Source organism: Ruditapes philippinarum, unplaced genomic scaffold, assembly GCF_026571515.1.
Source record: "Ruditapes philippinarum isolate M1 unplaced genomic scaffold, ASM2657151v2 ctg1516_1_1_1_1, whole genome shotgun sequence".
NCBI lineage: Eukaryota > Metazoa > Mollusca > Bivalvia > Venerida > Veneridae > Ruditapes > Ruditapes philippinarum.
In genome coordinates, this window is record NW_026867184.1 from 181,548 (window position 1) to 209,235 (window position 27,688).

The 27,688-nt window shown below is 33.3% G+C and overlaps 1 protein-coding gene across 5 annotated transcripts; it reads right to left on the reverse strand.

Moving 5' to 3' along the window:
* Positions 1 to 6,276: 6,276 nt before the first annotated feature.
* On the reverse strand, positions 6,277 to 27,411 carry LOC132735199 (elongation factor 1-delta-like). 5 transcript variants are annotated; one of them, XM_060722135.1, is made up of 9 exons: positions 27,294 to 27,411; positions 26,845 to 26,949; positions 18,010 to 18,096; positions 13,642 to 13,762; positions 12,808 to 12,962; positions 12,056 to 12,122; positions 11,194 to 11,319; positions 7,049 to 7,164; positions 6,277 to 6,449 (listed from the first exon to the last, which is right to left on the reverse strand). In XM_060722135.1, the coding sequence occupies exons 2-9, from the start codon at positions 26,947 to 26,949 to the stop codon at positions 6,411 to 6,413; spliced, it is 816 nt and encodes a 271-aa protein (XP_060578118.1). In that variant the 5' UTR covers positions 27,294 to 27,411; the 3' UTR covers positions 6,277 to 6,410. The 5 variants fall into 5 exon arrangements, with proteins under 5 accessions (XP_060578118.1, XP_060578120.1, XP_060578119.1 ...); XM_060722137.1 differs by having other exon boundaries at positions 13,642 to 13,735; positions 27,294 to 27,409; XM_060722136.1 differs by having other exon boundaries at positions 27,289 to 27,326.
* Between the last annotated feature and the right edge of the window lie 277 nt (positions 27,412 to 27,688).

The window sequence follows — 27,688 nt, forward strand, 5'->3', positions numbered from 1 at the left end:
AACCCAATATATTTCATATGTATGTCCCACTATTGAGCTAAATTTTTCATAATGCCTTCCCTTTTCTTTTAAAATCGTTGCATTTGTCTCCCCGTCTTGTTTTGAAGCAGTATTTTCTGTTGCTGTTTATGCAATGAGTTTTGGACAGTCATTGCCTGTTTTGAGACTTTGATTTACACATGCGACTTTTGGCACGCACGGTGATCACGTGCCCTTTTTACTTTTGAATGTTATTTTAAACCAATAAAGCTGTTTACTAAATATACTTGATCAGGTCTTGTTTTGTTAGCTGTTTATATGCATATGATATGAAAATATGTTTTAAAAAGATAAAAAAAAAATGAATTTATCTAAACTAGGCTAGGATCTCAGCGAAAGCGCCGAGCGCGATCCATTATCGACAAGTGTTATAGATTATAAAACACTATTATTATAACCTCCTCGAATTGAACTATATATTCAATCGTAATTTTATGCAATTAAATGGTATCACTCACGTCAGCAACATAATTACACGTCTCCTTTGGAATGTATTTATACATGTTATAATGCTACTTTCAGGTAATTTTGGACCTGTTTCACCAGTACCTAAAATATTTTGAGCGGGTTAAAAGTGACAGCCTCGGAAAAATAATTGGTTTTCGATGCACCTATCGCATTAATAACTTGTTTGTCTATTATAGAAAATATTGCATATTAACTTTTTATTTTTGCATAAAAGTACGCTAAGTATAAAGAAATAAACAAGAAGTGCGATTTTGCTTTCTATCAAAATGTCAGCCTCTTTCAGACCTTTTCTAATTAATATCTTTATTTTGTAAAAACATTATGTTAAAATTTAGATAATTAATACTTCTCATTCTCCGTTCTCATTTGTTACAATATAAAATACATGTTGTATTGAATTCAGTACTTGAAATGAGTAATATGATCTCCTTTTTTGTTTATTTAGCTAGTCATAATTGTATTCTTATATTGTGATATTAGTGATTTGACTGTTATTTTTCTGTTTGTTTGTTGTTATAACCAGTTGCATATTTTATGCCTTGGTTAAATAAAAACTGAAACTGAAACTGTCATCCTAAAGTAGCCTCAAAAATACATTTTTGCCTGCAACGGCAGTATTTTCTCTTCTGACAAGGTCTGTTTGGACGCAGAGATGACACACTGGGTTGATATTTGGATTGTGTGATCGTATGCGACAAATGTTTATGTATTTAAAAAAAAGTTGTCACCTTTAACCTGCTCAAATTATACTAGTAACTGGCTAAACGATTTCAAATTACCCGATAGTTTATCCAGTCAACGGGCAGTAAGTTCCAAGCAATGAAATTGTATTGTCCTTATTTGTGTATTATGAAAACAGCAATCTGTCATTACTGGCACCGGTAATACGGTGTGAAGACGCTAGAACAACGTACATATTTAGTTTTTACATATTTTTACTTTTTTTCGAACCAGTATATAATAAACCGTTTATTCCTAATACGGATGTTTTTTGTGTGTCTCTCTCCTTTTATCTCGATGTTTAAATGAAAACATACTTCTAAGGATCGACCATAAAAACTATGACATAAACAGAAACAAGCAAAAGATAAATGTCAAATGAGGAAAAACATCGATAAAGACTCAAAATTACGTTATTGTTCATTTTTGTTTTACAGATTTAATTTATTTAAAGATATATTATGGTATAGGTCAAGGAGTGTTTTAATGGTGTCTTGTACAATATACATCTACATGAAACGTTTCTAAAGAGCAATAGATTATGAATAATAATGACATTCTACGTTATCTTTTAAGCTGCTATTGTCATAATTTTTGAAACATTATACTAAAATGTCAATCTCTTGCACACCGACCGGCATTCCATTGGTCTGTACATATCACAAGGAAAAATAATGGTTGGTTCCAGGCATGGATTCGAGATTTGGTCTATTAAGATAGTAGCTCCCCAACACAATCAAATTTGAATCAGTTCTGTATAAACTTAGTATTACATAAATACAAAGGAAGAAGGTAAAATAATATCAGCTAATTAACAGCTGTTATGTCATCTATAATCGTTTTTGGGTCAATGGTCAGCTTTACAAGACATTGAGTGATAATTGGCACACGCTGTTTAGTCTTACTATTAAGCTCGAGTACCAACAAGAGTAGAAATGAAACGTTGGTTGTTCTACTCAGGTGCCCTTTTGTGTCTGAAATAATGCAAGGAAGAGCACCCCAGGTCTTCCTTCACCAGTAAAGCTGAAGTCGCCATATGACCTCTTATGTGTTGGTGCGAAGTAAATTCCAACCAGAAAAACTCCTCGAATGGGTTTTGGACACAGAAAAGTATACTTCTTGTAATTTCAGAGTTATGTCCAGGACAAAGTTCAATAATTCCAAACATAGACAAGACAGAGTTACTGTTCTTTGCACTGCCCATTTACCCTGTGATATCTATCGACCTACAAAGTTTCTTGTTCATATCAAAGTTCAAAATGTAAATATGAACAAAGGGTAATAACTCCAAAATTAGGCAAGGCAGCGTTACGGTACTGTGCCCTGCACGTCTATCCAATGAGATCCATCTATTTACAAAGTGTCTTGTTTATATCTATCATACTATGTCCTGGACAATGTTCAAAGTGTAACTAGAACTCCGCGAGTCGGATGTGTCGCCTTGTGAACAATAAAGTTTAGGAGAAATGGCCAGGACAAAAATGAAATACGAAAACTAACAAAGGGCAATAGCTCAAAAAATAATAAGTGAAGAGCAGCAGTTTCTATGCACTGCACTTCTTATCAATAAGATCTATCATTCTATGAAGTTTCAAGTCCATATCTTTTAAATTTATGAGAAATGGCCAGGACAAAACTAAAATATGAAAATATATAAAGGGTAATAACTCAAAAATTAGAAATGCAGAGTACCGGTTCTTGCACACTGCACTTTTTTTTAATGAGATCTATCTTCCTAAGAAGTTTCATGTCTATAGCTTTCATACTTGAGGAGAAATGACCTGGTTAAAATAAAGTTCGCAAATTAACAAAGGGCAATAACTCAAAAAATAAATACAGAGTACCAGTTCTTGTGCACTGCACTTTTTCTTAATGAGATCTATCATCCTATGAAGTTTCAATTCCATAGCTTATATACTTTCGGAGAAATGGCCCGGACAAAAATAAAGTATGAAAATTAACAAAGGGCAATAACTCAAAAAAGAAAGAAATGCAGAGTACCTGTTCCTGTGCACTGCACTTCTTCTTAATGAGATCTATCATCCTATGAAGTTTCAAGTCCATAGCTGTTATACATTAGGAAAAATGGCCAGGACAAAAATAAAGTATGAAAATTAACAAAGGGAAATAACTCAAAAATTAGGAAATGCAGAGTACCGATTCTTGTGCAATGCACTTCTTCTTAATGAGATCTATCATCATATGAAGTTTCATGTCCGTAGCTTTTATAGTTGAAGAGAAATGGCCCGGACAAAATTAAAGTATGAAAATTAACAAAGGGCAATAACTAATAAATTAAAAAGTGCAGAGTACCGGTCCTTGTGCACTGCACTTCGTGTTATTGAAAGAAGCATGCATACCAAGTTTCAAGTCAATCCAACTTAAAGTGACTGAGTTATGCTCTGGACAAGCTTTAGGGGACGCCGACAAAAGTAATCCCTATATGTCGCCTTTTGAAAGCGACACAAAAATGGACAAAGGCAAATAACTCCAAAATAAGGCAAGGCAGAGTTATGGTTCTTGTGCACTGCACATCTATCCAATGAGACCTATCTACCTACAAAGTTTCATGTTGATATCTCTTATAGTTTCAAAGTTATGTCCCATACAAAGTTCAAAGTATAAAAATGAACAAAGGGCAATAACTCCAAAATTAGGCACGGCAGAGTTATGGTTCTTGTGCACTGTATATCTACCCAATGAGATATATCTACCTACTAAGTTTCATTTTGATACCTCTTGTTGTTACAGTGTTATGTCCCAGACAAGAAAAGCGGATGGACGGACAAACAAAGCGGCGACTATATGCTCATCCTTTGGGGAGCATAAAAATCATAGAAACAAGATTGAACAAAGCAGGCATGAACCAGAGATAACAAGCAATTATCATAGTATTGCAAGCAATCCATAAGTCCCCTACTGGTTAGAACCCCATCAACATTCTGAAGGGCCATTCACTAATGTTTCAATTTTTCTCTATTTTAAGTAAATTTGTTGGAAAAGTTCTTTAAAAGTGATCACAGGAAACAGTTTTTATGAACAGACAGACAGACGGACTGAAGGACACTCTAAAGTTAATATTTGAAACATCCCTGTTACCAAAATATAACATTTTAAAAGCAAAATTCTTAAACAGGAGATAACTCTTGAATTAAAGATGCAATTTCATAAAAATTTTCAGCTCTTTTTGACTAATCACAAATATTGTTATATTTGCCATGTTTTAAGCCTATTTGTTGCCAAGGCAACTGATATTTTTTCAAAATAGGAAGAACAGATAAGACATGCATAATCTCAAGACTGCCATCTACCCATATGTCAAGTTTCATAAAAATATTTCCAGTACTTTTTGAGTTATCACTGGATTCAGTTTATGTGTAAAATTTGCCATATTTTCAGTCTATGTGTTGCCATAGCAACCAGAATTTTCAACATAGGAAGAAAAGAGAAAGACGTGCATAATCTCAAGACTGCCATCTACCCATATGTTAAGTTTCATAAAAATATTTCCAGTACTTTTTGCTTTATCACTGGATCCAGTTTATTTGTAAAATTTGCCATATTTTCAACCTATTTGTTGCCATAGCAACCAGAATTTTCAACATAGGAAGAAAAGAAAAAGACGTGCATAATCTCAAGACTGCCATCTACCCATATGTCAAGTTTCATAAAAATATTTCCAGTACTTTTTGCTTTATCACTGGATCCAGTTTATGTGTAAAATTTGCCATATTTTCAGCCTATTTGTTGCCATAGCAACCAGAATTTTCAACATAGGAAGAAAAGAAAAAGACGTGCATAATCTCCATACTGCCATCTATCCATATACCAAGTTTCATAAAAATATTTTCAGTACTTTTCAAGTTATCGCGGGATCCAGTTTTGTGGACGGACGGACTGACAGACGGACGGAGGGTAAACCTAAAGTCCCCTCCGGTAAACCGGTAGGGGACTAATAATTGTATTTCTTTGGAGAACACCTCATATTTGTTAATAGATGGCCTCAATTTAGAAAAATGAATATAATTTAGAATTTCAGGGCCTCATATTTGCCTTAATAATTACAACACAGGACCAAACAAAAAGGTTCCTAAAACATGTATGCCTCAAGGGAACAAATTAGTAATGACAATCAAGAAAGTTGACCTTCTAGCCATATCCAACCTCAGCTTCAACTCGAAGGTTTGTAACCTAAACATTGTCTAGTTATAGGACAGCACAATATATTGTAGGACAAAGGCCAGAGTGGCATTGACCTTTATCCCAAAGGTCATCTACTAGTCATGAAAATAAATTCACACCAAATCTTAATACTAATTGCCTAAGCATTCTCTCATAATTGGTCAGACAAGCATTCTGTGCTCAAGGCCGCAGTTACCTTGACCTTTGACAGACTGAGAACGTCTACTAGTCCAATCTGATTAAAATCAGCTCTAAATAACGTTCTGCTTTTAGATCTGACCGTGACCAAATACGAAGTCATTTCTTGTGACCTTTCACACAGCCAATCATCGGTGGGCTTTCATAATATTGAAAGTTTCTAATTTTAACCGTTAAAACCAATTTTTCACCATTTCGAGAACAAACATGGCATTGTCCATAATGCAGACAGGTAAACTGGCAAAACAATCTTGCCCATTAAAAATTGACTCAATTATTTCAAGTTAATTTGTTAAAAATTACTTAGAACATTTTTTTTCTTACAAAAATTTGTTTAACTTCCATGGATAACAGTATTTTGATACTTCTTCTAATACCTATGTAAAAACCGGTTTGATTGCCTGGCTAAAAATAGCTTTCTCAGGAAGTCAAAATTATAAAGGCAAAACATATACGGGCATCATCAGATCGACATAAAAGAAATCAGTAGAACTGAACATTAGTCAGATTGTCGACTAGTCCTGATCAACATCTACACCAAATCTTCGAATTTTAAGCCAAAGTGTTCTCTAGTTGGAACAGGTTGGACAATGTATATATGGTCTATAGTAACACTGATTGATCCCAGCACTTCTTTGAAGGGGGCACAACTACACTGAATATAGTGACTATCAGACATAATACTTTATTATAAATTATCTTTTTTTTATAAAATATCTGATTTTCCTGACACTTGCAATGTCATATATAAATACTGGACAACGTTATGAATGTCTGATCAAATGAGAAAGTTTATTGTCCATTTAGATCTTGTTAAAGGCAGCTATATCCATACTCTGGACCTGAAAAATAAATGAAATTTACATGTCAGAATCACTATCCGCACTGAATGTTCTAGATTTATATAATTGACTACAGCTGTTTTGAATATTATTTCCCTTAGATCATAAGAATTTTAAAATGCATTAGCAAACTAAGTCTTAACAGTTTGTATAGGATAAACAATTTGATCCGAGACCGTCTGGTTATTCGAATGAACAAAAAAGGCAGCCATTATCATTGCTTGTATTCAGAGAATAATCTTTCACAATATAAAACTTTTATAGACTAGAAATGTGTCCATAGGACAAAGATCAACTAACATGGTGACTCAGTCATATGACATTTTACGTTGTTTGCTATTACACACACTATAACCCTGATGAAGAGGCTCCCAAATGTTTTTGACAAATCCATCACAGAATAAAAACTGAACTGTCATGGCAATTATATGGCAACTTTCCAGCTTTTCTAGTGCAGAAAGACCTCAGATGTTCCTCTGTGCAACCAACAGTAAAGAGATTGGTCAGGATACACAGAAGTACAAGCTGGCCTGGTTTAAAACTGTTATGAGGGGGCTGCAATTATAGTAACTAGTATTCAAAGAGTTAAACAAGCTTACAAGGTCTTCAAATCCTACAATTTTTTCCTCTAGATCGTCTGTACTGACTTTATCATCTTCTATAACACAGTTTATTTGCAATTTCTTTATACCATACCCTACTGGTATCAATTTAGCTGAAAAGTAAAAGAAAAAAAATATGTTTAAAACAATAGAACCAATCTGCAAAGCTATTTATAGGGTAGTTTTGGTATGTCACCCATCACAGACATGTTTACAATAGACCTATTACAGATAATGTATCCAGACTGTTGAAAAAAGGCACACTGTCTGTCTTTTCAGGTCTTGAAAAAAACAAACTGGTTAACATTTTAAGGGCTTTGTGCCAAATAGTTGTAATTGGTGACATGAATAAGTTACAACCATTCATACCATGCTATTTTGTTTTACAACAATCTCATTCCAGAACTAGCTCTATCAACCTGTCCTTTCAGCCTTTAATGATTTCCCCTTCATTATTTAGTACTACAACTTTCCCATTAAGGAAGTACATTTCTAATACATAATAATTGTAGGTATTTATTTGTAAAAATAATATCTAAACTAACAAATGTAGAACTTTAAGCCTATTAAATCAAAACTATAACTACTTTATATCTGGAATAAAAAGATTTGTTTCGACTGAGAAAATCATTCTGACCAGAGCTGCATCAGTGCTAAGGGTAAAGTACTTAAGAACCTGTACCAGTTCTTGTCAAGTTATGCAGTACCATTACCAGTATCTGTCCTAGATTTTTAGCTCTGTGCTGCAGTACCAGTATTTTTTTTAGAAAATAATTTAGTATCAGTGCAGGTAATTTTATAAATTCATCATAGTTTGAATAAATACAAACTGTCAAACAAAAACAAAATTTTATGTATATTTACATATTTTAATGATACATTTTTTTTCCAACAAGTATTTCCATTATACAATATTTATCCCTAATGATGAATCCCTTCTCACATGTTTGTTTTGTTTGTTTTGGGTTTTAGGTCACATTGACACAGTATATGTCATATCGCGAAGTTCCAGTTTTTACTGGTGGAGGAAGACTTCAGGTGCCCTTCCGTGCATTATTTCAAGCACGAATGGGTACCTAAGTAGAACCACCAACGTTCTGTAAGCTAGCTGGATAGCTTCCGCAAATGAAAGAATCCGAAGTCCTTGTCGGGATTCGAACCCACAGCAGTGAGGGGCAAGTGTAAACAAGAGGGCCATGATGGCCCTGAGGACGCTCACCTGTATATAGCCCCCCCCCACCCCCGGGCCAATTTTTACCCAAGGGCTTTTATTTGTTTATTTGAACAGACTTGGTAGACACCAATAAGAAGATGTTTCATGCTAAACATGTGAGTTCTAACTCATTGGGTTTTTTAAAAGAAGATTTTTAAAGTTTTTACTATACACATATAGTTAAAAACAATGACACCCCTGGGGCAGGGCCAGTTTTGACCCCCGGGCTTTTATTTGAACAAACTTTGTAGATACTTACTTAAAGATGTTTCATGCTTAATATCTAAACTCTAGCTATTTGGGTTTTTTCAAAGAAGATTTTCAAGTTTTTGCTATACACATATAAGGAAAATCAATGACCCCCCCCCCGGGCGGGGCCAGTTTTGACCCCAGGGCTTTTATTTGAACATACTTTGTAGACACCCATTAGAACATGTTTCATGCTAAATATTTTAGCTCTAGCTCTTTGAGTTCTTTAAAAGAAGATTTTTTAAGTTTTTACTATATGCATATACAATATGCATATAGGGAAAATCAATGACACCCTGGGGCGGGACCAATTTTGACCCCAGGGCTTTTATTTGAACAAACTTGGTAGACACTCATTAGCAGATGTTTCATGCTAAATATCTTAGCTCTAGCTCTTTGGGTTCTTTAAAAGAAGATTTTTTAAGTTTTTTTCTATATGCATATAGGGAAAATCAATGACCCCCTGGGGCGGGGTCAATTTTGACCCCAGGGCTTTTATTTGAACAAACTTGGTAGACACTCACTAGAAGATGTTTCATGCTTAATATCTTAGCTCTAGCTCTTTGGGTTCTTTAAAAGAAGATTTTTTAAGTTTTTATTATATGCATAAAGGGAAAATCAATGACCCCCTTGGGCGGGGTCAATTTTGACCCCAGAGCTTTTATTTGAACAAACTTGGTAGACACTCACTAGAACATGTTTCATGCTTAATATCTTAGCTCTAGCTCTTAGGGTTCTTTAAAAGAAGATTTTTTAAGTTTTTACTATATGCATAAAGGGAAAATCAATGACCCCCTGGGGCGGGGTCAATTTTGATCCCAGGGCTTTTATTTGAACAAACTTGGAAGACATTCACTAGAAGATGTTTCATGCCAAATATCTAAGCTCTAGCTCTTATGGTTCTTTAAAAGAAGATTTTTTAAGTTTTTACTATATCAGTATATGCATATAGGGAAAATCAATGACCCCCCGAGGCGGGGCCAATTTTGACCCCAGGGCTTTTATTTGAACAAACTTGGTAGACACTCACTAGAAGATGTTTCATGCCAAATATCTTAGCTCTAGCTCTTTGGGTTCTTTAAAAGAAGATTTTTTAAGTTTTTACTATATGCATATAGGGAAAATCAATGACCCCCTGGGGTGGGGCCAATTTTGACCCCAGGGCTTTTATTTGAACAAACTTGGTAGACACTCACTAGAAGATGTTTCATGCCAAATATCTAAGCTCTAGCTCTTAGGGTTGTTTAAAAGAAGATATTTAAAGATTTTTCTTTCGGTTGCCATGGCAACCAGAGTTCTGCATGGAATTAAATTCTTTGAACAATTTTTAAAGGTGACCACCAAAGGAACATTCCTGTGAAGTTTGGATGAAATTGGCTTAGTGGTTTATGAGGAGATGTCATTTAAAGCAAAAGTTTACGGACGGACGACGGACGGACGGACGCCGACGAAAAGCGATCACAAAAGCTCACCCTGTCACTTTGTGACAGGTGAGCTAACAAGAGCTGTCCGTAAGACAGCGCGCTCGACTTTTTTAGTGCTTGCCTATAATACAAAACATTGACAGTTAAGGGCCATAATTCAAATAAAATCTTTGACAGAATTACCTTCTCCTGGACATGTTTGGGAATCATGATTGTAAACAAGTATTCCAACTTTCAAATTAATATCTCAAACAGTTCAGTCAAAAAGTGGACTGGTACTAAAAACTTAACCAAGATTCTAAGTCGATAAAAGGCCTTAATTTTTAAAACAAATCCTTGACAGAGTTACCTTCTCTTGCGTACAGATGGGGGTAATGATGTGAAATAGCATTAAAAGTTTCAAAGCAATATCTCAAAGGGTTAAGGCAATAAGTGGATTTTACCCATATTCAATGTATTTTCTAAGTCAAAAAGGGGCATAATTCTGTCAAAAACCTTGACAGAGTTATGTCCTCTTGTCTGTTGATGAAGGTCGTGATGGTAAACAAGTATGGTCAGTTTCAAAGCAATACCTCCAATGGTTTTGAAATAAAGTGAGGTGGTACAAAAAACTTAACCAAGATTCTAAGTCGATAAAAGGCCTTAATTTTTAAAACAAATCCTTGACAGAGTTACCTTCTCTTGCGTACAGATGGGGGTAATGATGTGAAATAGCATTAAAAGTTTCAAAGCAATATCTCAAAGGGTTAAGGCAATAAGTGGATTTTACCCATATTCAATGTATTTTCTAAGTCAAAAAGGGGCATAATTCTGTCAAAAACCTTGACAGAGTTATGTCCTCTTGTCTGTTGATGAAGGTCGTGATGGTAAACAAGTATGGTCAGTTTCAAAGCAATACCTCCAATGGTTTTGAAATAAAGTGAGGTGGTACAAAAAAACTTAACCAAGCTCAATACACTTTCTAAGTCAAAAAAGGGCCATAATTCTGTCAAAAACCTTGACAGAGTTATGTACTCTTGTCTGTAGATGGAGGTTATGATGGTGAACAAGTATGGTAAGTTTCAAAGCCATACTTGTAATACTTCTGAAATAAAGTGGGGTGGTACGAAAAACTTAACCAAGGTGTGACGCCAACGCTAACGCTAACGCTAACGCCGACGCCGACGCCGACGCCGGGGCGAGTAGGATAGCTCCCCTTTTCATAGAAAAGTCGAGCTAAAAATGAATTCAAAATGTCTACAGTAGAGAAACATTACCTTGGCCCCAGACAAGACCTTCCATTTCTATACTCCGTACTAAACGTTCCATCTCCTTCATGTCAGTTTCATCATCCCACGGTTTAACGTCTAATAGTAAACTAGATTTGGCTATAATAGCAGTTTCTGTAAATAAATAACATTCTTGTTAAATATCCATTATGGAAAGTACAGCAAACTATGATTTAGGCCAGTATTGCATTCATACATGAGTTTGAGATGAACGTAATGCATGAGAGTGCATGAAACTGAAACGTGACTGAGCATGAGTAATCATTTCATGTATATGTAGCTATTGACTTTGAGCTCGTGTTTCACGCTAACATCACGCTTACGCTAATATGCAAAACTGACAATATAAAATTGTTTGTTTGATTTTTTACATTTGCCCTACACGTTCACTAATAGATGGAATACAGGCCTAACTTATTAATTTATCCAATGGAGTTTTCCTGCTTTGAAATTTAAATAGACCATTCCAAGTTTAAGGGGATTACAATAACAGTGAAATGATGTCAGCTTAACAATATAACTCGAACACAAAGGTAGTAGAGTGATGTTATTTAAAGCATGCATCTTATTTAACACTGCCCGTGTAAAATCACATTTTCTAGTACCAGTGCAAGCATTAGAAAGTAAAGTATTTTATGCAAGACCATATTGTGAAGTGCAATCTCAGACAAGCTGTCCTCTGTAGAGCAATTACCTTCAGGGTTTGCTCTGTTGAGGCTGTACAGTATTGAATAATATTTTACTGTACATAACAGCAGAAGTATAAGTATTCATCTTTGAAATTGTGATAAATTTAAACAAGATACTTTAACACAAAACCATAACCAAGTAATAAGGAAGCCCTACTTACTTTTAGCTTTCTTTGCTGTATATTCTGCTACTCTCTTTTTGGTTTCTTCATCTTCACTCTCAGATTCCTGGGCAAATATAACAATGGTAAATGATTTGAATGAAATTATTCATTAAGCTTCCCTTGAAGGTATATATATATTTGAATAAAGTTCTTCGATAATTTCAACTGGAGGTAAAGTTGAATAAAATTCTTTATTATTTAACTCACATTTGGGGTATATTTGAATAAAATCTAAATGGGAGAATATTTGAATAAAATCTATCATGAACTTTCACTGGGAGTATATGTGAATCAAATTTATCATTAACTTGCACTGAGGGTATATTTGATTTTGAAACAAATTTATCAATGCATTGCAATTTCTACATCATGATCTTGTCACAAAAGATTACCAAAGCCAGAATTTTATTTTAAAATTACAAATCTTATTATTTAAATTTAAATGTACATGTAATTATTTCTAGTAATCTATCAAAATTTTATACATAGTTTACACTATCATCAAGGTGGACACAAAAATCAGCTTTAAATTTACGCAAGCTTTCTAAAATTTCAGCAAAAATTCAAAATAGTGATTTTAATATCCAAACGAATATCATGAACATGTTTCAAATTTATTTCAAATTTTACTATTGCAGAGGACCTTCATTGCTCATTCCTTCATCACAAAGTTCGGCACCTCGATAGATTGCTACTCCATATTAAAGCTCACATGACAATGTACACTAGCAAATGATAAAGGTACTTACAGAACCAAAAGGATCAAAGTCATCACTGTCTTCATCTTTTGCAGCAGGTTTTTCTGCTGGTTTACTGGCAGGGGCTGATGAACCACCATTTGCCAGCTCAAGGGCTGCCACTCTTGCTTCCAATTTTTTAACAAGGGATGTAAGGTCTTGGGAAGCTGAAGAACCAAATATGGATATGATTATTATATGTAAGTTACTTGCAGTCTCAACAAAAATTAGGCCTAAATAAAACCTTTGATTTCAGAGACATAAAGGAATCAATGTTCATTTCTTGGTTTATACTTTTGCTTATTGCTTTTAACAGACTTTGGACAGCAGAGAGGAAATATAAACTATTCAAATTTTGAGATTTGTTCTTCACAAAATATAGACAGATTTTTATAACTTCGGTTTTGTATTTTAATTCGAAAATGTGTACACATTTCTAGTGTATTTTATATGGATATGAAGTCTTTCCCAGGCTTCTTTTTTGATCTATGAAAGACAAATCTGACTTTTCTTGAAATTGTGAAATTTAAACATTATTTTCATTAAAATAGTTAAAGATGAAACACAATATTAACATAATGTGTGAATCATCAATTAACAATAAAGTTTTTTTTTCCATAAAAACTTAACATTTACTTATTTCAAAAAACTTTGATTTCATCAACTTGTAATATTTTAGGGTAAGACTTAGGTGACAGTCTGCTGAATTGTAAATTTGTGGTACTAGTAATTAAAGAAATTTAGTTGTAAAACTTGCATTTAAGAATTGTAAAGAGGACTTTATAAGGCCCCTGTTATAAAATGGTGAAAGAAAAGACTGAAGAATAAAAAGTTACAGCAGCTTACATTTCTTGAGATTTTTGTTTTCTGTTTCCAGGGACTTGATTCTGTTGAGCACTTGTTGGTCTACTGCTCCCCCTGAAGTACTGTCACCGGTTCCCTGTACAACACAATGAACACAAACCAACTGAATATATTGATACATGCAACAACATGGGTACCAGCATATAAGAATTAAATTAACAAAATGAACAAAATGAATATTCGATAAATAACAATGAAATGTTACAAAAGGTAAAAATAAATAAGACGTAACAAAAAAAACATTCAGCAGCAAAATTGTTACAACAATATAGCAAAAGCATTAAACATTGAGAAAGGGTAGGAAATGTATTTTATTTTGTTAATTAACAACCAGGTAGGAAATTTGTTATTGTGATGGTAATTAACAGGGTAGGAAATGTGTTTTGTTTTGTTAATTTACAAGGTAGGAAGTGTATTTTGTTTTGTTAATTTACAACATAAAAATTTTTTTGATTTGTTAATTAATGACATAGGAAATGTGTTTTGTTAAAATACAAGGTAGGAAATATGTTTTGTTAATTAACAACAAGGTGGGAAATGCATTTTGTTTTGTTAATTAACAACAAGCAAAGGTAGAAATTTTGTTTTGTTTTGTTAACAAGAAAGCATGTGTTTTGTTTAGTTTAAAAACGTTGAGCAAAGGTCACAGATGAACAAATTTCAAGTGTGAAATGTTTTAATATAGTATTGGTAAATAAAGAAATTAATTGAGATAATATAAGCATTTGAATCAATATATGGTAATCAATATATGGTAAGCAACAATATTTGTTCAATGCATAATAAGAGGTAAAATAGATTATAATGTAGAGTAATAGTGTCAAAGAAACAAATTATGTATGGTTTTATAGACAGAAGAAAAAATATGTGAAACAGGAAAGGTGTTTTAGGAAAGAAAAATAAGCATAGTATTTACACCCAAGCATAAAACAAGTGTTCACATACACACAGTACATAAAAGGTATACAGATTTTCAAAAAGAAACCAAAAGTCACAATACATTAAATGAACACAACGTCAATAAATGAAAGGGAGGGAAAAAACAATAATAGTGTTAGTATTGTTATTTTGAAATGTTAAATAATTATGTGTCTTAAAAAAGTATAATTAGTACTTCTATTCTAATTAAGTAACAAACAAAAAATACTTTTACAAATTACATGTTCTGATGGTAAATGTTCTTTTTTATAATCAAAAATATATTTTTTAACATTTATTAAATTTCAAAAATAAGTTGGCAATTATGCTATTAATAATGTAATTTATACATCTTGGAAAAATTAATCTAACAGAAATCACATGGCAATCTACAGCAAGTATGAAATAGCGATTTTCAAACTGGATATGAAGATAACAGGTTGTGTGTCTACAAATTTCATATCTACTCCATCCTGAAACTTTTTTTCCGTACATTAGGTGTTTGGGGGAGGGCAGGACAAGTTGTAAAGAGAGGGGGTATAGGGGCTGACACACATGTCTTTATGTGACTTTCTTAAAAGCCAGCTATCAAAGTAGAGAGACAAAGGAGACCCAAGTTGTTTCTCCAAAACAGTATTGCACTTGAGTAGAATGAACAGTCCTACAAACACCAATTTTTCTAACCCCTATAAATAAGACAATTACTTGTTTGCAAGGTATTAATCTCACAGATTGTAGGGAAGACAAACAGGCCTTTTACATTTATCAACAACTTCTCCAAAAATATACATTACACAAGATTATACAGCTCGAGTTTCAATACCAAATATTCAGTGGTACCTATGAACTCAATGGAAAACAATTTGCGACAAACAACCTGTTATCTTAAGACCCTGTATAGTGAACTTTTTGAATTTTTATGAGATCTCATTGGTGAAACATGCATCAAGTATAAAAGACATGGAATAATTTTGCCCTTTTAGTTTTATTTAATTTTTTTTTAAATAAACGCCCTTATAATCAACAGCTGTCTATATCAAATACCTTCATTATAATTTCTTATGGAATAGAAAGTAAAAAATAATGTAATCTCTCCTCCCTGAGAAATATCAGCATGAGAATTTCTTATATTTCCTGTCAAGAAATTAGTTGGGCTAAATTTCAATTAATTTTACCCTTGTATAATTTACAATTATACATGATCAAGATTCCTATAAAACTCTTCCAATTTGTTAACTCAATATCTTTTTTAATTTTCCAAGTTTTATAATTATTTCATTCATAATCAATATTCCTCCCTCTCCAAAAAATGTTTTTTATAAATTTTCAAAATTTCATTTTAAAAATCCTTAAAACAGACACATTAAGACCAGGAACACAATTTCTCCACTCTATTGGTTCTCTGTGCAGACGGTCAATATCAACAAATAACATAAATTCTTCACAATAATTTAATGTTTCAAAAGTTACCCTTTGTTCAGTTAAACACAAACATATTTTTTTTCTGGTGGGTTTTATGTTGCACCAAGGCAACACTGAGTCTGTAAATCATAAAATGTCATATGGCGAGTTCAATGATTATTGGTTGAAGAAGACTTCAGGTGTCCCTGAGTAGAACAATCAATGTTAAGTAAGGTGGATAGCTTCCTCACATGACAGAATCCACAACAGTGAGAGGCAAGTGGTATGAAGTCAGAAAAATGAACCAGAAGTCTGACAGTAAAAATGACAGCAAACACCCAAATAAATGCATTTTGTGTATTAAAATTACAAAGCAAAGCTCAGGTTTGAAACTATCTCAAGTTTACACATTCAAAAGTAAAAGAAAAATATTTAACTCAATTGTTACAAGAAATCAACTTACATCTTTCAACTAGAATGTATAACAACTACCTGTTGCGATACAAGTCATATGACAGCAGACCTAACATTATTTTTTTCACACATACATGTAACCTGCCGAATTTCTCAAATGGGCATGTCCAACTTCCAGTTTTGGTACTGTCCATTACCAACTTAGGAGATATCAAGATGAAAATTTATGCAGGCTGACTGGCTCTTTACCAAGGTATTTTCGATTTCAGATGTGTAATTTGCAAGCGTTAAATGATCTTAGAATTCATGATAAAAAATATTAACAAGAGCTGTCGGTAGGACAGCAATGCTCGACTATTCTTAATGCTTGATAGTAAAAAAAATGCTTGATACAGTTACCTCCTCCTGTTTACAGGTTGGGGTCATGATGGTGAACAAGTGTGCAAAGTTTCAAAGCCATATGTCAATGGACTTTGAAAATATTTGAACTATTACAAAAACTTTAACGTAAATTCTAAGTCGAAAAAGGGGCATAATTCTGTCAAAATGCTTGATAGAGTTACCTCCTCCTGTCTACAGGTTGGGGTCATGATGGTGAACAAGTGTGCAAAGTTTCAAAGCCTTATGTCAATGGACTTTGAAAATATTTCAGCTATTACAAAAACTTTAACGTAAATTCTAAGTCGAAAAAGGGGCATAATTCTGTCAAAATGCTTGATAGAGTTACCTCCTCCTGTCTACAGGTTGAGGTCATGATGGTGAACAAGTGTGCAAAGTTTCAAAGCCATATGTCAATGGACTTTGAAAATATTTGAACTATTACAAAAACTTTAACATAAGTGGTTACGCTGACGCCGACGCTCAGGTGACTACAATAGCTCTACTTATTCTTATCGAATAGTCGAGCAAAAAATGCAAGATCAACAATTGTAACATACAAATAAAAATTTAAATGAACAAGAGCTGTCGGTAGGACAGCAACGCTCGACTATTCTTAGTGCTTGATAGTAAAAAAAAATGCTTGATACAGTTACCTCCTCCTGTTTACAGGTTGGGGTAATTATGGTGAACAAGTGTGCAAAGTTTCAAAGCCATATGTCAATGAACTTTGAAAATATTTGAGGTATTACAAAAACTTTAACATAAATTCTTAGTCGAAAAAGGGGCATAATTCTGTCAAAATGCTTGATAGAGTTACCTCCTCCTGTCTACAAGTTGGGGTCATGATGGTGAACAAGTGTGCAAAGTTTCAAAGCCATATGTCAATGGACTTTAAAAATATTTGAACTATTACAAAAACTTTAACATAAGTGGTTACGCCGACACCAACCGGCGCTCGGGTGACTGCAATAGCTCTACTTATTCTTATCGAATAGTCGAGCTAAAAATTAATTAAAGCATTTAGCAAAGTCAGCAAAGCTTACTTATTCTTTTAACTTTTGCCCATTAATCTCTACAAATTTCCACAGTATTTTAAAAGCAATATAGACAGCTGTTAATGTAGAGAAAGAATGAAAAATAAAGAACTAAGGGTAAAAGAATTGAAGATTTATTCCATGAAAGACCCCAAATGTTAAGATATGCGTGAAAGATGGTACGACAGTTATCTGTACTCACATCGTTTAGAGCCTTATGGATATTTTGTCGAGCTTTGGCTATTTCTGATTTTAAGTTGCTGCCATGTGATACATTTGTTCCCTGACTCTAAAAAGAAATATAAATAAGCGGCCTCTTAAAATAGATTAAATCATTAAGTAGTCTAAAATATAGAGCAAATATGTTACGAAATTTGGATATTCATTTTATTAAATATGCATGTTATTGCCATAAAAAAATCTTTATAGAAATATAGCAAGGATAATTGTAAGCTAATGTTTGGTGTTAACAGTTAGTAATTTATCAGGTCTTATTCAAGGTGATGTAAAAGAAATGTGGTCCCTGTGAAAAAATACTAAAAATATATAAAACAGTAATCAATAACGCTAGCCGTATATTAGTACATCTATCATTTTTTCCCTTGTTTCTTGGTACACTATCCTAAAGAGATCAGTTTTTGCTGGTGAAATCTAATAACTAAACAGGGATCGAAAATTCATTTCAAAGCCACTGGTCTTGTAGGACGAGTGGCTACAATTTTCTACTTATCTGGCATGCTTTGCTACTCATCTGGCATTTTTATTTGATTTTCAAGATAAACTTTGCCGATGCAATACAACCTCGCCAATGCAAGAGACCACTAAAACTTCTCATAATCAATTTATTTACGTAAATTTAACAAACCAAAACCAGAAACAAAGCTTGTGTTTTAGGTTATGTATAAATCGAGCACTTTATAGAGCATTGTCAGGCACATTCCAGTCACACCCGTTTCCAATTAACAATGCTTTAAGAGCTTTATAAAGTCTGCAAATTATAAATAACCTAAAACACAAGCTTTGTTTCCTGTTTTCCATCGTTAAATGTAGACAAACTGATTTTGATATTTTTGGCTTTCTATTACATCAGCAAATTACTGCTCATCTTGCTGGACAACAATTTTGACTTGTCCTGCATCAATGTCTACTCGTAAATATGAGCGGACGAGTGGAATTTTCGATCCCTGCTAGAATTTCCAAATTGAAAACTTGGTAAAACAAATATAACACAAACGAGCAATAAACCATAATATCAACAAAAACATGTAACATTCTCCTTTGAAAGTTCAGTCTCGGACTTGCAAATTTTGGAACTTAATGAAGACCTGGCCATCAATTGGTAAACAATGTTGATAATTTGCATGGGATATATTTTTTTATAATTAGTTTTTACTGATATTTTTTTATTGCAGCTGTAAGTACTTATAATTTTGATGTTTTGAAATACTCTTGCAGATGATTCACTAGAGTAATTTTTCAACGTCTCCTTCATATACAGTAAAAACCCTCAATTAAGACCACCATCAGGACTGTACCAAATTGGTCTTAATTGCGGGTTGGTTTTATTTGTGAATATTCTTATCATTGCATACACACTTTCTGACCATGGTCTATTTGAGTCATTGTGTATGGACAAACAATATGTATCTTAATCTACAAATACAATATAAAAGTATCATATGTATTGTTATAATTTAACATCTGATGGGAAGAAAGAAATTTAATATTAAATTCTATTTGGTCTGATTTCATTATCATATGATGAATATAATTCACTCAACAATAAGAAATCAATTAATTATTTGCATAATAAATGTGCTTAAAGCAATATTCAACCACACTAAAATTTACTTTCTCACCTTATTCTATAGAATATCCCAATGGTATATGGTGTTTTTGACATCTTGTGAAAATTTGAAATCAAGTGTCATGCGTTTCATTGCCTGCATTCAAGCAGATAATAACAACATTTTATTATAAATTAAAGATATTTGTAGGTATTAACTTTAAATCAGAGGTCTCAATAGTGGGGTCAAATAAAGAACAAAACAAAGACTGGGACTGAATCTCGTGGTCTTAAAAGTGAGGTAGTCTTAATTCTGGATCATGTAACCATTGATACAAAGAACAGAAAATTCTGTATTATTAAAAAATGGTCTTAATAGCTGGGGGTCTTAATTCCAGGGTGGTCTTAAGTAGGGATTCTACTGTATATGTATTTGAAACATTGTTTATTTTCTACCACTACCAGTTAGGATAAAAAAGTGTTTTCTTGTTCTAAACTGTGTGTTAGTACTTTAGTTCTTTCAACATTTATGTTGTATTCTTCAGGCCATCCTTAAAAAATTGTTTGTTTGTAGTGCTCCGACCCTATGTTCAAGAGGTGGGTAGGTAGGTAGGGGATTTTTTTTTTTTTTTGAAATTGTTACAAAATTGGAGCATACCGAGTATAGCAATACACAGTATATAGTCTCCCATGATATACTGTGCATTGTATTTTGACAAATTAAAATATGTAGGCAAATGTATTTCTGTTGATATTTTCTTTGTTTAATATTTCAAATGATAACAGACATACAATGCAACACTTTGTTGTTATTTATTTTACATTTATTTCATCTTTAAACAAAATAATTGAACTTGTTCCTTATTTACTGAAATTAACAATGTCTGGAAAAAGGTGACAATACTTTTAATAAAACAACTGGTCTGAGAAAAATATATACTGTACAATATGATTACTTGACAGATTAAGCCCTTTGAGAAAATAGAACAGAATTAGTCTCAATACCAGTATTTCAGTGTTATTTGAAAATGCAATTTACACTGCAAGTATAGGTGTTTTGTTTGTAAAATCAATGATTACCACCTCTTTTGATGACCACCTAAGATTTCATTTACTGGTCCTGACTTGTCAGATTCTAAATGCACAAAGAGGGGAGGGGTGTAGCAAATCCATTTCTCATTACTATTGAATAAAAGGAATTATCCTGCAAATAATATTAATTTGGTTAGAATATAAATATTTGAAATTAAATGACTAACAGCAGAATTTTTTAGCTTTGTTTTTTTTGTTATTGTTTGTTTTTGTTTTTTTTCTTTTTTGTTTGTCTGTTTTTTGTTTAATTTTAGGGGTACACTTGAAAATTTAGATTACCTTGCCACTTGACCAACAAACGATACTGTATTAACCCAGTTAATTAACTCCATTCACTAGCCAGCATAATAATAGATCATTATGTATGTTACACCTGTCACACAGTCGTGTGTACTTACCATATATGGCAGCGTAGTATGTAGAAAAATCTACGTCACCTGCTGTGTACATGTATAGTGTGTAATCAACAGGTCCTGGAGCCTGGAGTTTGTTTTGAAAGTTGGATTAAAGAGAGCAACAATTAATAAACTCATTTGGGTGTTTAAAAGGGAATATAGTACGGACAATTACAAAGGAGAAAAAAGGAACAAAAACAAAAGAAAAAACAAGAGGGCCATGATGGCCCTAAGGTCGCTCACCTGTATGTAGGCCCCCGGAGCGGGGCCAGTTTAAACCCCAGGGCTTTTATTTGAACAAACTTGGAAGACATCTATAAGAAAACGTTTCATGATGTACACACTTATAATGAAAAACAATGATCTGCCCTCCCCTACCCCCGGCAGGGCCAATTTTAACCAAGGGCTTTTATTTGAACAAACTTGGTAGACACCCATAAGAAGATGTTTCATGCTAAACATCTAAGCTGTAGCTCATTGTGTTTTTTTAAAGAAGATATTTTAAGTTTTTACTATACACATGTAGTTAAAAACAATGACACCCCTGGGGCGGGGCCAGTTTTGACCCCAGGGCTTTTATTTGAACAAACTTTGTAGACACTTACTAGAACATGTTTCATGCTTAATATCTAAACTCTAGCTATTTGGGTTTTTTCAAAGATGTTTTTTAAGTTTTTCCTATACACATATAAGGAAAATCAATGACCCCCAGGGCAGGGCCAATTTTGACCCCAGGGCTTTTATTTGAACAAACTTTGTAGACACTCACTAGAAGATGTTTCATGCTTAATATCTAAACTCTAGCTATTTAGGTTTTTCCAAAGAATACTTTTTAAGTTTTTGATATACACATATATAAGGAAAATCAATGACCCCCGGGGCGGGGCCAATTTTGACCCCAGGGCTCTTATTTGAACAAACTTGATAGACACCCATTAGACCATGTTTCATGCTAAATATCTTAGCTCTAGCTCTTTGAGTTCTTTAAAAGAAGATTTTTTTAAGTTTTTACTATATACATGTACATATAGGGAAAATCAATGACCCCCTGGGGCAGGGCCAATTTTGACCCCAGGCTTTTATTTGAACAAACTTGGTAGACACCCATTAGAACATGTTTCATGCTAAATATCTTAGCTCTAGCTCTTTGAGTTCTTTAAAAGAAGATTTTTTAAGTTTTTACTATATACATATAGGGAAAATCAATGACCCCCTGGGGCGGGGCTCATTTTGACCCCAGGGCTTTTATTTGAACAAACTTGGTAGACACCCATTGAATATGTTTCATGCTAAATATCTTAGCTCTAGCTCTTTGAGTTCTTTAAAAGAAGATTATTTTAGTTTTTACTATATACATATAGGGAAAATCAATGACCCCCTGGGGCAGAGCCAATTTTGACCCCAGGGCTCTTTATTTGAACAAACTTGGTAGACACCCATTAGAACATGTTTCATGCTAAATATCTTAGCTCTAGCTCTTTTGGTTCTTTAAAAGAAGATTTTTTAAGTTTTTACTATATACATATAGGGAAAATCAATGACCCCCTGGGGCGGGGCAATTTTGACCCCAGGGCTTTTATTTGAACAAACTTGGTAGACAACCATTAGAACATGTTTCATGCTAAATATCTTAGCTCTAGCTCCATGAGTTCTTTAAAAGAAGATTTTTAAATTTTTACTATATGCATACAGGGAAAATCAATGACCCCCTCGGGCGAGGCCAATTTTGACCCCAGGGCTTTTATTTGAACAAACTTGGTAGACACTCATTAGAAAATGTTTCATACTAAATATCTTAGCTCTAGCTCTTTGGGTTCTTTAAAAAAAGATTTTTTAAGTTTTTACTATATGCATATAGGGAAAATCAATGACCCCCTGGGGCGAGGCCAATTTTGACCCCAGGGCTTTTATTTGAACAAACTTGGTAGACAACCATTAGAAAATGTTTCATACTAAATATCTTAGCTCTAGCTCTTTGGGTTCTTTAAAAGAAGATTTTTTAAGTTTTTACTATATGCATATAGGGAAAATCAATGACCCCCTGGGGCGGGGCCAATTTTGACCCCAGGGCTTTTATTTGAACAAACTTGGTAGACACTCACTAGAAGATGTTTCATGCCAAATATCTAAGCTCTAGCTCTTTCGGTTCTTTAAAAGGAGATTTTTTAAGTTTTTACTATATGCATATAGGGAAAATCAATGACCCCCTGGGGCGGGGCCAATTTTGACCCCAGGGCTTTTATTTGAACAAACTTGGTAGACACCCATTAGAACATGTTTCATGCTAAATATCTTAGCTCTAGCTCTTTGAGTTCTTTAAAAGAAGATTTTTTAAGTTTTTACTATATACATATAGGGAAAATCAATGACCCCCTGGGGCGGGGCCAATTTTGACCCCAGGGCTTTTATTTGAACAATCTTGGTAGACACTCACTAGAAGATGTTTCATGCCAAATATCTAAGCTCTAGCTCTTTCGGTTTTTTAAAAGAAGATATTTAAAGTTTTTTCTTTTGGTTGCCATGGCAACCAGAGTTCTGCATGGAATTAAATTCTTTGAACAATTTTTAAAGGTGACCACCAAAGGAACATTCCTGTGAAGTTTGGATGAAATTGGCTTAATGGTTTATGAGGAGATGTCATTTAAAGTAAAAGTTTACGGACGGACGGACGGCCGGACGGACGGACGACGGACGGACGCCGGACGAAAAGCGATCACAAAAGCTCACCCTGTCACTTTGTGACAGGTGAGCTAATAAACAGCGATTGTTTGCATCAAAGATTAAAAAATATGGCTATTAAATTACAATTTAGGAAAAGGTAAAATTAATGAATAATTATCATTCTTATAAAGAAAACACAGGTATAACTTATTTAAAAGTATCGGGAAAAGACCCATTAATTTCCAGCGATTTTTCCGCGAAAATTTTATAAATTAACTTGTTTTTTCAACAAATGTTTTTTCAACAAATTTTAGTGTAACCTCATTTTCTGACAATCCTGAATGGCAAAATGATTTAAAATAATTTATGTCAACAATAAAGTTCTTCTCGTATTATTTTGTGTAAAAATGTATGTATACAGCGGTGGCCTATGGTTATACGGAGGGTAATCCATTTTAACATTCATTGATGTACATGTATGTATATTATCTTTGAAGCAAGGTTGCAATCTCTTTTTTTTTCACTTTTAAACCAAAAAAAATCCAATTGTATTCAAGTTAGATATGTCAACTCATGTAAAAAAAAAATTCACGAGGGTAACATTTCTGTCCATTTTCACATAACAAAGTTGCAATCGTTTTTATTTCACTTTTATATCAAAAATAAATCGAATTTAATTCTGGTTTAATATGTCCAGACAAAAACTTTATATTTGTAAAAATAGCTTGAAGAGGGCATCATTTCCATAAACTGTACCGTGTACGTATATATGCAGCATTTAGTGGAATGAATAGGAAAATCGAGTACAGCTTCACACAGTGTGTAAGAGATTCATCCCATCGGCAATTATTTTAGCTAATATCTTCAAAAGGGGATCGACTTTTATAAGATTTAATGTTAAATAATTAACAAAAGAACAATTCATTCACATGTTTGGCTTGGAAACTGAGAATTTTTATGCCCTTTGCGAAATTTTAAGGTTTCTGGCGAATGTGAAATCGCCGATGTTCGGGGTCGAAGTTTGGCAAAATATCGATGAAAAGCGTGCGTTTATTTTGGTTTTGGAATAAAATTCTTTTACTCTTCTACTTCTCAGTTCAAAATTTGTCTGAAAAGTTACTGGAGAAAGATCTTTTTAACAGAATGGGTACATAATGATCTCAAAAAAAAAAAAAAAAAATAATCTTCGAAGGTGTAAAAAATTTTTAGAGTCGGGGCCATTTTCATGGGTCGGTCGGAGCACTACAAACAAAAAATTTTTTATGGATGGCCTCAGCTGAAACCTTATCCTATGTTGAATAAGAAAAAGACACATTTTGAATGTGCCCAGAAAAATACAAATTCTAATTACATTAAAGAAAATCCATGGTATTCCATGGTTTTTAGTAAATATGAATTTGAATTTAACTTGACAGACTGTTTCATGCTACCTAAGTCTTATGACTCTTTATCTTCAGGACTATGTTCACAACTGAAAATGTTTTAATGTGCTTATAAAGCAGGTTGCTCCACTTTTCTGATCTCTCACTTACAAAGGAAAAGGATTCCCCGCCACACCAACATTGCTAAATATTGTGACATTGTCACGAATCGGCAGACATTTTTGCCAGATCAGGGCTAGCACTGGCAGATTTTTTCTTTGAGCCAATTTTTCGCGGCGAAAATTGCATGCCTGTATTTTATTTTCAAAAAGGCAATGGTACTGCAAAATAACCAGAATTCAATTGTCAGACTCACTTATTGCATTAGTTCATGTATGGAACACTTTAAAAGGCATGAGCTATTTAGAAAAAAATAACATAAACTATATCCAACTTTATTTTGGTAGCTACATTTTTTATCACATTAAAACTCATCATAAAAGCTTGTAGCTCAATAACTATAACATTTTCCAGGCTAAGTTGGTCAGCAATGTTTTCATAAAATCTAAGTGGCATGACAGTGACATCAGAACCAAATTCCAATGTGCTGCTTCAGCTTGCTTGGTTAATGCCAAAAATTTCGTTTGAGGACTATCTGTATCTGAAATTATAAAAACAGAAACATTTTAGAGTAAGAAGAGTATTTATTAATAAAGAAAACAATATTGAAAAGTTCTAAACTAATCATAATTCAGGAAAAAATGACATACTATTCATTATAAGAGTAAAGTAATTAGCATAAGTTTCCTAAAAATATTGTGTATGCTTCTTGAATTTTCCTTAAACATTTCACAGCCATAATTATGTCATTTGTAAATGAATGCTCCAGACAGAGGTTATGTACAAAGTAAGGTCAATTTTTTTTCAGGAATATTAAATGTCAAATATACTCCTTGTCAAATTTATGGTCTGGTTTTTTTAGCCATTATTAGGTCAGATTTAATTTGCAATTAAAAAAAACAACTAAAATTCTATAAGTTTATCTTTTTATCAACAACAATAAAATTTAATGAATGCAAACTTACCGTAAAGTCGTCCATTTCATAACCAAACTGTTGATATGACTGGCGATAATCTTAAGATGCCGCTAGTTATTGTTTCATATTGAATGTAAAGACCAATTATCCAGTGCACATTTAACAATCTGCCAAGTATTATCACACCAATAAGTGTCATATTTATCAGCTGATAAACATGTAAACATACCATGAGGTCAATGTATTAGACTGTGTTACTGTTTATAACGATATTTTATTTGGAAGGGAAGTAACAAATATAGACCAGTCAATGACCCCACATAAAGGAGACTGTGTCGCTGTGTTTTGTGATAAGAAGCGGTAAAGCGGAAGTTGTATATTGAAAACCAAACGTGTATTTTTCCATTCTTAAAATAGCAAATGCTAAATTTAGACTGGATATTCCAAAAGTCATACTTTTCGTAAGTTGGAGCCAATCATGATTTTCTTGAGCCAATTTAATAATTTTGGAGCCAATTTGCTCATTGGCTCCTGCCAGCGCGAGCCCTGCAGATCTTGCATTATTACAGACCAGTCTTAAATACATCCTTATGCCATAATAAGCAGACATTTTAGTAATAACAGAAGAAAATTACAGACACCATTTCAATAAAGAAAGTGTGCACATTCAAACCCTTAATAATTGTGACAAGCCTTTCCCTTTACCTGTGCTCCACCTGTTCCAGATAAAACCTGCTGGTAGAATGCTTCTGCAGATTCATACTTCCATTGCTGGGTCCAGGTACCATCAAAAAGTAGTGGATGAGCCATCTAATAAGTCAACCAAATAAATGAACAAATAAAAATATGACATGAAATTTACCACACACAAACATATATATTAAACAGTGCTCTAGATAAAAGTTTGTGCCAATAAGTTTTCACTTCAACTTTTAACCAAATATTTTTCCACTAGATCTAGATTTTAATCAATTTTTTCAAAAAATGCAAAGAAAAAGAAGAGTTCCATGTCTTGTTTCATGATGAAAACAAAGTGATAGGATCTGACAGCAATGAAATAAATTCAACAATAATCCATGTTTTATCAAATGGTATCTTCTCTTAATACAGATATGCTTTATTTCATTTATAATGATGAAATATTCTCACCTTACCGTGAAATATTAACCGGCGACACGAGAAGCAAGCGGAAAAGGAAGTTGATATTGGAAATGTATAATATCTAACGAAAAATAAACATAACGTTGTCGTCACACAGGGTCATATAAATAGTATAGGGCTCACGTACGGTAGAAATTTTGGTCGGAACCAATACACTTTACACGCCAAAATGTCAAATCAATTATAGAAGTGTTAAATATCATTGAAAAGATATTTTCAATACAGACTCAATTAAAGATATGTGCCGTTTTCAATTTTGACCTAAAAAATCAAGAGGTATCTCCTCTAAAAAAATAAATAATTACAATATTTTCTTCAAGTGGCCATCTGTGATAATAACAGATTATTATCAGATCATTTTATTGTAATTAGCCTATATCTAATTATT